Here is a 14,937-nt window from a genome sequence, read left to right as displayed (position 1 = left end):
AATAGGGAGCCATTTGGGACTCAAAACAGGTGGATTCGTCAGGCAGACATAGCGTGCACTCTCTGACAGCCTGAGCCTTATCAGAGCACAGCAACACAGTCAGTAGAAGTATAAAGCAGATCTGAGCCCATATTCATAAAGCGTCTCAGAGTATGAATGCTGATCTAGGATCAGGTCCTCCATGTTTATTTAATCATATTTATTATGATCTGAAAGACAAAACTAATCAGCCCTCCTACTCTGATATGCTGTGTGAATACGGACCCTGATTACAGAAGAAAAATACCAGTGAGTGAAACATTTTACCACAAATCAACAACAGAACATTACCAAGTGCTGTGTGGCCTGACCTCTAAACCCAAACTAATAGGCTAACAAGGTTAGCAGCCGAGAGGGTGGAGAGTGATTATAAAAGGAACACAATGTTTTGCCTTAATAGTCCCTTTAAATGAAAATGAGACACGCCACAAGTAGGTGAAGGTGGGAGAAAACAGCTGTGATCAAACTGATGAGCATTTTATCCTTCCTATCCCTCACATAGTAGCATTGTGACATGAAGGGGCGCTGTGGTGTGTGTGTGTGTGTGTGTGTGTGTGTGTGTGTGTGTGTGTGTGTGTGTGTGTGTGTGTGTGTGTGTGTGTGTGTGTGTGTGTGTGTGGTGTGTGTGTGTGTGTGTGTGTGTGTGTGTGTGAGGTCTAGGCCAAACGGCCGTAGCATGACAAGGCTTCTATTCCGTGTTTTATCAGAGTAATGGGCTCTGAGCAGAGGAGGGGGGGAGGGAATCATACTGGGACAGCCAGCTCACTCAGGAGACCCTGTAGAGGGGGTGGGAAGGGAGGGGGGAGAGGAGCAGCCAGGAACAGCCAGCCGAAAGCCTACTCCTGAGACACTGGATTCAGACAGAGCAAGGGGCCAGCAGCCTAGCAAATGACATTAGGGATATACTCCATTGGGATTAAAGGGCGGGGGAGCACAAGCATGATAGAGATAAAGAATCATTATCTATATTTACCATGTCTGGGGGAACTAAAGCAGGACCGGCTTCACATACCATCCAAGGCAGTAGTAAGAATCTATCTTTAAGAAAAACCCCGGCTTTCATATTACATTCCCCAAACAGCAATCAGGATTCACTCATTTATATTATGCAGGTTAGATAGTCTCTTTTTGTAAGCCTTTAAAACAGGATGATGTCATCCAGTAACACGAACAAGAGAGATAGAGGTTGGTGAGCTACTGCAAGTGACTGACCCAGGCTAGGTCCTCATACTACACCCTTCCCCTGAAGTGTGCAGTTGCACACTCCCTCCCCATCATCGATTTAAAAGCATAGGATTGGTGTAAGTATTGGCTGGAAGGAGTTTCCACCATTTGTAAGTCAATGAGAGGAAGTGTGTAGGTGCCCACTTCAGAAGGTGTGGATAATAGGGATCCAGCTTGTAGTCCCGTCCAGTGTCCATTCACAGTCAGGCCCAGACTACAGGACATTCGCCAGAAGGTCAGACTGTAATCTAAAACACCCTTGTCCCCCTGTGGGACAAGCTAAGGGTAATTAATTCACAAATAATGAATTACAGGCAAAGCAAGGCCTCACACAGGTGACGCTAATACGCTGAATGAATCACTCAGAACAGAGGCAACAAACACAACATAACACACTTCAATAACACATCAAGTGTGTGATAATGAATGGGGGGAGGTGGAGAAACGTCCTATAGAGAGGTGTGGGAAGGCCAGAGGGCAGTTTGATGGGGCACAGGGGCAGACAAGGTGTGTGTGTGTGTTTCTGCTGGGTAATCTTGTTCCACAGCAAACCCCAGTGGGACTCTGATAGCAGCCAGCCAGGGCAGGTCCAGCCAGATAAATAGTATTACTTCATCTCAGGAGTAAATGTGTGTTTGAAAGGCAGCCAGCACAGAGCATGTAGAAAGACTACAGAGAGGAAGGAAGAGCCGGGACTGGAGTGGACAGCAGTTTTACCTTAGGAAGGGACTGGACAGCAGTTTTACCTTAGGAAGGGACTGGAGTGGACAGCAGTTTTACCTTAGGAAGGGACTGGAGTGGACAGCAGTTTTACCTTAGGAAGGGACTGGAGTGGACAGCAGTTTTACCTTAGGAAGGGACTGGAGTGGACAGCAGTTTTACCTTAAGAAGGGACTGGAGTGGACAGCAGTTTTACCTTAGGAAGGGACTGGAGTGGACAGCAGTTTTACCTTAGGAAGGGACTGGAGTGGACAGCAGTTTTACCTTAGGAAGGGACTGGAGTGGACAGCAGTTTTACATTACAAAAGGACTGGAGTGGACAGCAGTTTGACCTTAAGAAGGGACTGGAGTGGACAGCAGTTTTACCTTAGGAAGGGACTGGAGTGGACAGCAGTTTTGCATTACAAAAGGACTGGAGTGGACAGCAGTTTGACCTTAAGAACGGAGTGGCCAGCAGTTTTACCTTAAGAAGGGAGTGGACAGCAGTTTGACCTTAAGAACGGAGTGGACAGCAGTTTTACCTTAGGAAGGGACTGGAGTGGACAGCAGTTTTACCTTAGGAAGGGACTGGAGTGGACAGCAGTTTTACCTTAGGAAGGGACTGGAGTGGACAGGAGTTTTACCTTAGGAAGGGACTGGAGTGGACAGGAGTTTTACCTTAGGAAGGGACTGGCAATAAATAGGCCAATAGTGGCAAAGTAATTACAATTTAGCAATTTACACTGGAGTGATATATGTGCAGATGATGATGTGCAAGTAGAAATACTGGTATGCAAAAGAGCAGAAAAACAAAAACAAATATGAGGATGAGGTAGGTAGTTGGTTGGATGAGCTATTTACAGATGGGCTGTGTACAGTTGCAGCGATCGGTAAGTTGCTCTGACAGCTGACGTTTAAAGTTAGTGAGGGAGATATAAGTCTCCAACTTCAGTGATTTTTGCAATTCGTTCCAGTCATTGGCAGCACAGAACTGCAAGGAAAGGTGCCCAAAGGAGGTGTTGGCTTTGGGGGTGACCAGTGAAATATACCTGCTGGAGCGCGTGCTACGGGTGGGTGTTGCTATGGTGACCAGTGAGCAGAGATAAGGCGGAGCTATACCTAACAAAGACTTATAGATGACCTGGAGCCAGTGGGTTTGGCGACTAATATGTAGCGAGGACCAGCCAACGAGAGCATACAGGTCGCAGTGGTGGGTAGTATATGGGGCTTTGGTGACAAAACGGATGCACTGTGATAGACTGCATCCAATTTGCTGAGTAGGGTATTGGAGGCTATTTTGTAAATGATATCACCAAAGTCAAGGATCGGTAGGATAGCCAGTTTTACGAGGGTATGTTTGGCAGCAGTGAAGTTGGCTTCGTTGTGAAATAGGAAGCCGATTCTAGATTTAACTTTGGATTAGAGATGCTTAATGTGAGTCTGGAAGGAGCGTTTACAGTCTAGCCAGACACCTAGGTATTTATAGTTGTCCACATATTCTAAGTCAGAACCGTCCAGAGTAGTGAAGCTAGTCGCGCGGGCGGGTGCAGGCAGCGATCTGTTGAAGAGCATGCATTTCATTTTACTAGCATTACCTTAGGAAGGGACTGGAGAGGACAGCAATTTTACATTATAAAGGGACTGAAGAGGACAGCAGTTTTACCTTAGGAAGGGACTGGAGAGGACAGCAATTTTACATTATAAAGGGACTGAAGAGGACAGCAGTTTTACCTTAGGAAGGGACTGGAGTGGACAGCAGTTTTACCTTAGGAAGGGACTGAAGAGGACAGCAGTTTTACCTTAGGAAGGGACTGGAGTGGACAGCAGTTTTACCTTAGGAAGGGACTGGAGTGGACAGCAGTTTTACATTACAAAGGGACTGAAGTGGACAGCAGTTTTACCTTAAGAAGGGAGTGGACAGCAGTTTTACCTTAGGAAGGGACTGGAGGGGACAGCAGTTTTACCTTGCTTTTGTTACTTCTAGGCTGGACTACGGCAATGCTCTACTTTCCGGCTACCCGGATAAAGCACTAAACAAACTTCAGTTAGTGCTAAATACGGCTGCTAGAATCCTGACTAGAACCAAAAAATGTGATCATATTACTCCAGTGCTAGCCTCCCTACACTGGATTCCTGTTAAGGCAAGGGCTGATTTCAAGGTTTTACTGCTAACCTACAAAGCATTACATGGGCTCGCTCCTACCTATCTTTCCGATTTGGTCCTGCCGTACATACCTACACGTACGCTACGGTCACAAGACGCAGGCCTCCTAATTGTCCCTAGAATTTCTAAGCAAACGGCTGGAGGTAGGGCTTTCTCCTATAGAGCTCCATTTTTATGGAATGGTCTGCCTACCAATGTGAGAGACGCAGACTCAGTCTCAACCTTTAAGTCTTTACTGAAGACTTATCTCTTCAGTAGGTCCTATAATTAAGTATAGTCTGGCCCAGGAGTGTGAAGGTGAACGGAAAGGCTGGAGCAACGAACCGCCCTTGCTGTCTCTGCCTTGCCGGTTCCCCTCTTTCCACTGGGATTCTCTGCCTCTAACCCTTTTACAGGGGCTGAGTCACTGGCTTACTGGTGTTCTTCCATGCCGTCCATGGGAGGGGTGCGTCACTTGAGTGGGTTGAGTCACTGACGTGGTCTTCCTGTCTGGGTTGGCGCCCCCCCTTGGGTTGTGCCATGGCGGAGATCGTTGTGGGCTATACTCGGCCTTGTCTTAGGATGGTAAGTTGGTGGTTGGAGACATCCCTCTAGTGGTGTGGGGGCTGTGCTTTGGCAAAGTGGGTGGGGTTATATCCTGCCTGTTTGGCCCTGTCCGGGGGTATCATCGGATGGGGCCACAGTGTCTTCTGATCCCTCCTGTCTCAGCCTCCAGTATTTATGCTGCAGTAGTTTATGTGTCGGGGGGCTAGGGTCAGTCTGTTACATCTGGAGTATTTCTCTTGTCTTATCCGGTGTCCTGTGTGCATTTAAATATGCTCTCTCTAATTCTCTCTTTCTCTCTTTCTGTCTTTCTCTCGGAGGACCTGAGCCCTAGGACCATGCCTCAGGACTACCTGGTATGATGACTCCTTGCTGTCCCCAGTCCACCTGGCCGTGCTGCTGCTCCAGCTTCAACTGTTCTGCCTGCGGCTATGGAACCCTGATCTGTTCACCGGACGTGCTTGTTGCACCCTCGACAACTACTATGATTATTATTATTTGACCATGCTGGTCATTTATGAACATTTTAACATCTTGACCATGTTCTGTTATAATATCCACCCTGCACAGCCAGAAGAGGACTGGCCACCCCTCATAGCCTGGTTCCTCTCTAGGTTTCTTCCTAGGTTTTTGGCCTTTCTAGGGAGTTTTTCCTAGGGAGTTTTTCCTAGCCACCGTGCTTCTTTCACATGCTCTGCTTGCTGTTTGGGGTTTTAGGCTGGGTTTCTGTACAGGACTTTGAGATATCAGCTGATGTACGAAGGGCTATATAAATACATTTGATTTGATTTTGGAGTGGACAGCAGTTTTACCTTAGGAAGGGACTGGAGTGGACAGCAGTTTTACCTTAGGAAGGGACTGGAGTGGACAGCAGTTTTACCTTAAGAAGGGACTGGAGTGGACAGCAGTTTTACCTTAGGAAGGGACTGGAGTGGACAGCAGTTTTACCTTAGGAAGGGACTGGAGTGGACAGCAGTTTTACCTTAGGAAGGGACTGGAGTGGACAGCAGTTTTACATTACAAAGGGACTGAAGTGGACAGCAGTTTTACCTTAGGAAGGAACTGGACAGCAGTTTTACCTTAGGAAGGAAGTGGACAGCAGTTTTACCTTAAGAAGGAAGTGGACAGCAGTTTTACCTTAGGAAGGGACTGGAGTGGACAGCAGTTTGACCTGAAGAACGGAGTGGACAGCAGTTTTACCTTAAGAAGGGAGTGGACAGCAGGTGTACCTTAGGAAGGGAGTGGACAGCAGTTTGACCTTAAGAACGGAGTGGACAGCAGTTTTACCTTAAGAAGGGAGTGGACAGCAGGTGTACCTTAGGAAGGGAGTGGACAGCAGTTTGACCTTAAGAACGGAGTGGACAGCAGTTTTACCTTAAGAAGGGAGTGGACAGCAGTTTTACCTTAAGAAGGGAGTGGACAGCAGTTTTACATTACAAAGGGACTGGAGTGGACAGCAGTTTTACCTTAGGAAGGGACTGGAGTGGACAGCAGTTTGACCTTAAGAAGGGACTGGAGTGGACAGCAGTTTGACCTTAAGAACGGAGTGGACAGTTTGACCTTAAGAACGGAGTGGACAGCAGTTTGACCTTAAGAACGGAGTGGACAGCAGTTTTACCTTAAGAAGGGACTGGTGGTACAGACAGATAATAATAAACTAACAACACATGACACCGCTTCTATTGAAATATGAGTATACGATCCCTGAGGGGATTGAACACATAAAGCCACACAAAGCATGACAGGTATAGAGAGCAGGTTGACGTTTATTGTCATGAGTCTTGTCCTGGGGGCAGAACTCTTAGATAGGCCATCTGCAAAGTCAAAATTGGCTATATTGTAAAAATACATGAAAACTAAAATGAGCTTTTTGGTGTAAATTGAAGTTTGGGTCAGGCATTAGGGTTAGCAGTGTGGTTAAGGTTAGGGTTAGGTTTAAAATCAGATTTGAGGAATTTGTCTGTGCCGACTAGTGATCACTCTGCAGAGTTGCTTCCAGAACAAGAAAAATGCTAACCTGCGTGCTATGACAGGATAGAACAACCTTTTCACTGTCCTGGGGGTGAGGGGGTGAGGGAGACAGGGGGGAGGGAAGCGGGGAGGGGGGATTGAAGGGGTGAGAAGGGGGATAGAGGGGGTGACTCTTTGGCCTATGTGTACGTGGCAGTGGGGACAGTCTTCCACTGTGTGACCCCACAGTAATGCAGGGTAGAATGTCCAAGACGCCTACCACAGCTGACAGACCAGGCAGTAACTGACAGACTGCCAGCAGCAGGCGACTACCAACTAACTCTGATTCATATCAAATCTGTGCATCAAACCTTAATGACACATTCCAGCCTAAAGGGTTCCAAAAGGGTTCTTCAGCTGTCCCCAAAGGAGAACCCTTCTTGGTTTCAGGTAGAACCATTTTGGGTTCCAAGTAGAACCCTCTTTGGAAAAGGTTCTACATGGATCCCAAAAGGGTTCTACCTGGAACCAAAAAGGGTGCTTCTAAGGGTTCTCCTATGGGGACAGCCGAAGATAGCACCTTTTCTTCTAAGAGTGTAGAGCTTTCTTTAAACGTTTATTCAAGGTAGATCAGCTTGGATGAACAGGGCAGAGAAATCAGCATTATATTTCTTCATAGCCCATTCTACATGCACTGCTTGCTTTAGGTGTAATCATGACAAGATACATAGAATACAGCTGTGGGGTACAGTGTGTGTAGAGTTTCTCTGGATGAGCCTGTTCTATAGTGATACACACTAACATTGCTTCTTTCCTGATCTGTTTCTGAACTAGACTGTACGCAGAAAAGAATCACCAATTACTGAACTAATCTACCAATTATATACAAATGAGATTGTTTGAATAAATTAATGGAACATGGACAAATAAGATGGAGAAGGCCTTTTCATAATTTGTCTAAATGATTATTCAACAGTATCCCTCTAGAAACCAGATGATGAAAAAGATGAATTCCACCCACTGTCTTCTAACAAGAGTAGAGGTAGGGGTGGCCAGACGGTGAAATTTAACCTGCCATGCAGAATAAACTAGCAATACACAATGCAAGCTAACAAGAAGAACAGCTCCAATGTATACACAATTATATCTTGTATCTAACTATTTTCAATGATTATGTATCCTTTATTTAACAAGGGAAGTCACATTGAGATTGACTGGATATGCTGTGCAGATGCAGAAGCTTCAATCCATTTTCCAGTGCTGTTGATGGTTGTTTGCTACAATGTGTTCACTCGCACTAGAAATTCCATGGCTATTAGCACTTTGTCCTTTCGAAGAAGAAGTGAGCAGAGCGCACGTTGTAAACCAATACCAGGAAGACAGGCGCGGGAAGGATCGCATGTCAAGGTACATTACAAACGGAGCAGACTAGACTATACAGTTGATGTGCTTTATAGTAGCTTTATTTCATTCAGTCATGTAGTCATTTAGATGTTTTTCCTTTTCTAAAGGAGAATACATCCCCATATATGTCCTTTGCTCATAAACATGTGTGTTTATGTGTGGTCAGACAGGTCTACATGGTGGCGTTGGTGTTTCATCAATAGCAGTGCTTCTCTGCATTACTATCCAATAGCATCGGCATAAACATTAAAGCCATCATCGATCAGGTTACTGAATATGAATAGACTAGAATAGGTTCCTAGAGGGAACATCAGTACACTGGGTCGCTGGCCAATGTGGACCAGCAACACAGAGGCAATGTTTTAATTCATCTGTTTAAGAATGGCATTCAGTAATGGCATTAAGTCTGTAATTCTTAGCATCAAATTGCAGGAGAGCTTGCCCTTGGTTTAGTGTAGTAAGTAGTGTGTGTGTGTGTGTGTGTGTGTGTGTGTGTGTGTGTGTGTGTGTGTGTGTGTGTGTGTGTGTGTGTGTGTGTGTGTGTGTGTGTGTGTGTGTGTGTGTGTGTGTGTGTGTGTGTGTGTGTGTGTGTGGTGTGTGTGTTATTGTGTCAATTTGGAGTACAGGAGGGCCTAAGGTGAAAGAACAAGGAAAATATTTGATAGTTGATACTGTAACCAAAACCAACAACAATGAACTAGGCTATCTAAACCAACTGAAATTAGAGCCAAGTTGTGGGCCAAGGCACTATCAACACAGTGAGCCTAAATGTGACACATTACCATCAAACCACTGTAATGTCCCAGGCAGCCTCCAGGTAAATGCACTGGCCACTGGGGATGTGTGTCCCAGGCAGCCTCCAGGTAAATGTGTGCACTGTATAGGGAACAGCATGCTATTTGGAACACAACCAGAGACTGACTGTCCAATTGACTGAAAGGGGATTCATGAGCCACGCACGCACACACCATGACAGCAGTGCTGATCTAGGATCAGGTCCCCCTTGTCCATTTAATCATATTTGTTATAATCTAAAAGGAAAAACTGATCCTATATCAGCACTCCTACTCAAAGTGCACAGCACAGAGTGAAGGATTAGACCGAGAAAGGCCCTGCACTGTCAATTACCATTATCAAAGGTTGTCTCGGGAATGCCCTAGTTGTGCCAGGGCAGGATATCGATCCCCGTTTCAATCCAGAAGACACACGGTGTGGGCTGGAGCTCACCACTACCGCATCAACACAACAGGCAGAGGAGGACCACACATTCACCCACATCATGCTGATCTGTGGTCCATGATCCACGACCACATGTTCACAGGGACACAGTGATCCAATCTACATCTCAGTGAGGCAGTCTTAACTTAACCTATGCATACATGCAACATCAGCATTTTAGAAAACAGGGGTGTATTCACTTGGAACCAAACAGAAGCAAACAGAAGCAAACGGAACGATATAGGGAGGCACCTACCTGAAGTTTTCCAATAGAAACTCTTGTTTCGGTTGCAAAACTTTTTACGTTTGGAGTAAACCGTTTCCATTGCGAAATGTTTTGGACTAATTACACCCCGGAATGTTTGTCCAAAGACGTTTCTTATAAATGTCTCTAAAGGTAGCGGGCTCTATATCAACCCCTATGACACCACAGTAACTTATTCTATTCTAAAACAACAAACCTGGAGTCAAAGGAATTCATGTCGGAGGTTAGTGTTAAGTTTAGTTTATTAGGATCCACATTTGCTGTCACACATGCAGCAGCTACTCTTACTGGGGTCCACTTAAACATAAAATCCATGACAGTGAAATATTGGTGTAATGTGAATCATCTCTATATAAGAGAGGGGCTTTCAAAGAGGCAGTGGGCACGGTGAGGTTTGTTTAACAGGAAATAATTCATGGTTGCAGCCCAATAGAGGGGTGAAGGGGCTAGTCTGAAGAATGCCAGAACCCCCCTTTAAGTCCTGGGTCTAGAGAGCAAAACAAAGACCATATGTCATAGTGCTGCTTCATGAATATGTTCTAGAAGGACATTCCTAGGCTGGGGTCAAAGTCATTAGAGCTAATACACTTAATGACAGAATGAAACCCAATTTCAGAGGCATAACTCAAACTCTGTCTGTAATTTCTCCTTGGTTGAAGACATTTAAAATGCAACAACAAAAGAATGATGAAAATACAACTGTCGGTATCTGTGCAATAGTGGTTTGGATAAAGAACATTTGCACACCCCAGTAAGCAAAGTATTGTAAGTTTATCAAATCGCATGACTGCAATTGAATTTCAGAAGACTCAAGGATGACAAAAGGGCATTCAAGAATCTAAACAGACAATTTTTTCTCTCTCCAAAAGACTTGTTTAACAGCAAACAGTTGTTTAACAGCAAACAGTAAGACTTGTTTAACAGCTAAAAAGTATGATGCAAAATTCTTCAGCGGTCATCCAAAAACATAAAATCATACATTTTCTAATTAAACTGAATCTGCAGCATCCCATCTGCTTTATAAAAACATATCCAGGTCAACTCTGTTATAGACACATATCTATGCCAACTCTATTATAAACACATACTGTATCTATGTCAACTCTATTATAAACACATACGGTATCTATGCCAACTCTGTTATAAACACATAACTGTCAACTCTGTCATAAACGCGTATTTGTGTCAACTCCGTTATAAAGGCATATCTATGTCAACTCCATTATAAACACATATCTATGTCAACTCCATTATAAACACATATCTATGTCAACTTCATTATAAACACATATCTATGTTAACTCCATTATAAACACATATCTATGTCAACTCCATTATAAACACATATCTATGTCAACTCCATTATAAACACATATCTATGTCAACTCCATTATAAACACATATCTATGTCAACTCCATTATAAACACATATCTATGTTAACTCCATTATAAACACATATCTATGTCAACTCCATTATAAACACATATCTATGTCAACTCCATTATAAACACATATCTATGTCAACTCCATTATAAACACATATCTATGTCAACTCCATTATAAACACATATCTATGTCAACCTCGTTACAACAGATGGAATCTAAATGGACAGAGATCAACAGCATGTAGGATGGAATCAAAGACAGTCCGCATAAATGCAGCATCTGTTGCATTATTGAAAACATGACAGTGCAAAAACCATAGCTAAACATCAATGATTTAACACATCAAAAACCATCAAACCAGACCATCCTCTTCGTCTCTGCTTTGAAGCCAGGCATTGGAATAATATGAATGTCCTATTAGAACACTTTAATATGACAAGTAATACAACATGTTCAAATAAATATCTGCAACAGTTTTGTGTGACAGCAGAACACATAACTGACAGCCTTCAGTCTCATCCAAAAAAGAGCACAAACAGAATAAAAATGAATATGAAATCTTTGCAATACCTGCAGTTAGGTGGTGGATCCAGAGTGATCTCAGCAAGCTCCTTCTGGATTCTGTGGGAAATAAATGAAACAGTCGTTGAAGCTATGAGAACAGGGCTGTGAGAGAAGAGACTCAACAGCACTAGACTAGAGCAGCCCTGTAGGGATGAACAATACACACATAAAAAATCATCAAGGATAAAAACACAGCAAAGTCAACAGACTTGTTTCTATTGTGGACCTCGCTGTCAGAGAGAGAGAGAAAGAAATGAGAGGGGAAAAGAGAAGAGATTTTACAGCACTAAACTAGAGTAGCCATGTAGACTAGGGACTTACACTGCCCTCTACCAATGTAGCTCTAACTGCACGGCTCTCTCTCTCTCTCTATATCTCTCCCTCTCTCTCTCCCTCTCTCTCTCTCTCTCTCTGCTCAGCACAGCTAACATGGCTGCTTCCTCTTTGTTCTCCCAGGCAGAACCCGAAGCCCAAAACAGCAAAACTTTCTCTCCTTCGTTTCTTCCCATCCGTTCACCCCAAAACAACACTCTCACCCCCAGCACAAAGCTAGCTCCCCTAACCTCCAACCCCGCCACTCATCCACCCATTCCAGTCACATTAAGCACAAAAGATTTTCTTTTAAAGCTTATATGCAAATGAGGCAAAGAGGGAGAGGGAGGGGGGAGGACCTCTGGTATATATGACAAGGGCTTTAAACCAGAAAGAGCTGCGTAGGGGGCTGTTACTAAAGCATTATTAACAGTTCGTAAGGGAGAAAAAGGGGAGGATTTTGACATACTTGCCTTTAAATACATTTCTATTCTGGTCTACTGTTAGTATTTGATACATATATTAAAGGGGAAATCAGCAGTTGCTAGATACATTTTAGGACTTATAAATTAATGATATTTACCCACTGATTCTTGAAGAATACAACTCCATTGTTTGTAAACAACTTAAATGTAAACAAACACTATATAGCCTTAAAACATGGTTGAAACTATAATTTCAATATCATGGATGGTCAGTCCGTGTGCATCCATAGTGCTGTCCATGAATTTGAAAGTGATTGCATTTCTCCAGCCCCATTCCTCAGCTTTTGAATGAAACAGGGGCGGGGTTAAGGCTTGGTTATTGTGTTTTTATTTTTTTATTTGACCTTTATTTAACTAGGCAAGTCAGTTAAGAACAAATTCTTATTTTCAATGACGGCCTAGGAACAGTGGGTTAACTGCCTTGTTCAGGGGCTGAACGACAGATTTCTACCTTGTCAGCTCGGGGATCCTTTCGGTTACTAGTCCAACGCTCTAACCACTAGGCAACCTGCCGCCGTTTCAACTGCTGATTGACACTTTAAGGGCTATTGTGTAGATCATTCTGTTTATTTTTGAAGTTCAGATAAGATTGAAAACTGCTAAACATTTATGTATGTTAAAGTGACTATCATCCTCTCACATATCATTAAATATTGTGACATGATAAGGAGAATAGGTCACTATCAATACTTCACAAAACCTTGATCAAACAACTTAATAATAAAGCCTTTACTACATATGATAATGTAGTACAATGGCTGTAGTTTTTAATAATCTTATTTGGCACATGAATAATAGATTTTAAAAAATGGCTCCTATCATAATAGGATTTGTGACTCAAAGGATTAAAGCATTATAAATTAATCATAATTCTTACATTAGGCTACTCAGTTTAGCAGAAGGATGTAGGCTACAGTAATTATGAATTATTCCAAATTGGAAGAAGACAGTGATAATGAAGACATTACCTTTTAGCACTAGTGGACAACTTGGCGGTAGTCTTGCTGGATAATTTGGTAGGTTTCTTCTGTTGCTGAGGGGGTGTGGCGGGCTGCTGTTTTCTCTCGGGCTCCGGCACCGCCGGGTCTCGCTGGTCCGCATCAGAACTACCACTGCTGGTGCTTGGACTCTCATCATCTGACCGCCCTTGTCTTTCACTGGACATTTTGATTCCCCCTATGAAGAAAGAACAGAAAAGTTATGCACTGTTTCAATAACTCTGATACCTACATCATAACTTTGGATAATAACATGGTCATAGGCTACAGCTAATCGATAACTGCATTGAATCTACGCATGATGTTATTGCAGCTGTGATTATTGATATCCAGCCGAGAGAGATAGGTGTTGCTCATCATCAGATATTTGGTTACCTCCTCAACTTTACATAATTCACTGGACTGGTAGACCCCTTTGTGGGCTGGTCTGTGGTTTGTAACCTACATGAATAGGCCTATTCAGGCCTATGTCCTGTCTGTCAATTTGATGGTTGGATGTTGAGCATTACTGAGTATTCATCAAAAGTTATTTATAAGCAAAAGCTACAAACTATTTAAACATAATATCCATTAGAGTACTTTATTTAAATCACTGTCATTTTGATGGACAAACGATGTTCTTGATGATTCCATAATCCATAATGGTCACACCACACGCCTATATCAAGCTATATGGTTAGATAAGGGTCACCAAATCATTCCATTAGCTCGATTCAATTGGCTTTTAATAATCCCCGTATAGACCCATAACACGCGTGCAAATATTGTTACATTATCGCAGTTTATTTGAAGCCTTGTGGTCGGTAATAAAAGAAGGCTCGGATTCAAACCTTGTGACTAATGACTAGGGTACTGTACCCTCGTTTTGGGGTGAGTTCCCGAATGATTTAGCTGTCAAACGCCAAGCAATAGAAAACAATGATACAAAACACTTCTAGCTAGCCTACAGCATAGCCACCATCACACAAATATTGGTTTGGAGAATACGAATGAAGAGCTGCAAGGAAAGCATAATTGCACCTATTTGCAGCAAGGGGGCTCGCAAGACAGGCAGGCGAGCTAAATAAAACATAGCATGTTTCTCTCACTTTAGGAGAGGATTATTATACGTCTATACCCGACGAATAGGAGCGTATCGACTATAATTCAATTGACGCATTCTAAGGAACAGTACATGTTTCGAATCCGACCTTAGAGTCCTTTGTAGATCGGCAAGGTTTGTTATGGTAGGAGACTCCAGTATCAGCATGGTGTACCAAGTCAACTGATGCATGAAGTCAGTTCCGAGCAAGCTCCCTCTAACACGACAGCGCTGAAAAAAACAAGAAAGGACGATCTTTCTCCGCCTAACCTAGACTCTCCCGGATCCTTGGAGCTTGTTCTTTACCTTTAGCGTGGTCTCGTCCTGATTTAGGCCGGGTAGGAGTGTTAAAAATCCGGTGGAATTGTAGCCGGGAAGACGACGAGCTCCGGCCAAGCTGTGAACATTGGAGAATCGGAAGGAGAGGAGGCGCTGCATTACTGGCTTAGAAGAGACAGGTGGCGCTGGGTAGCGAGTGAGTCAATCGTTGCTTTGGGTCCATTGAGATTGAGACAAGGGGATCTGTTTCACTCTCACTTCCAAACGATGGTCATAGAGCAAACAGCGGGAAATGTACTGGCTGTCACTACTTGCAGTCCTCTGA

General features: G+C 43.6%; 1 protein-coding gene across 2 annotated transcripts in view; it reads right to left on the bottom strand.

The window, feature by feature from the left end:
* ube2e3 (ubiquitin-conjugating enzyme E2E 3 (UBC4/5 homolog, yeast)) overlaps positions 1-14,709 on the bottom strand; it is a 37,386-nt gene extending 22,677 nt beyond the window's left edge. Inside the window, exons 1-3 of one of the 2 annotated variants that reach the window (XM_014173635.3) lie at positions 14,443-14,709; positions 13,223-13,430; positions 11,464-11,514 (exon numbers count right to left, since the gene is read on the bottom strand). In XM_014173635.3, the coding sequence (XP_014029110.1) occupies positions 11,464-11,514; positions 13,223-13,419 (248 nt within the window). In that variant the 5' untranslated portion in view covers positions 13,420-13,430; positions 14,443-14,709. The remainder of the gene's footprint in view (positions 1-11,463; positions 11,515-13,222; positions 13,431-14,442) is intronic. The other variant, NM_001139598.1, reaches the window with a different exon arrangement.
* Positions 14,710-14,937: the final 228 nt, after the last annotated feature.

The sequence above is a fragment of the Salmo salar genome, chromosome 25 (genome assembly GCF_965601325.2).
Source record: "Salmo salar chromosome 25, fSalSal1, whole genome shotgun sequence".
Taxonomy (NCBI): domain Eukaryota; kingdom Metazoa; phylum Chordata; class Actinopteri; order Salmoniformes; family Salmonidae; genus Salmo; species Salmo salar.
This window is presented reverse-complemented; position numbering and strand designations above follow the sequence as displayed.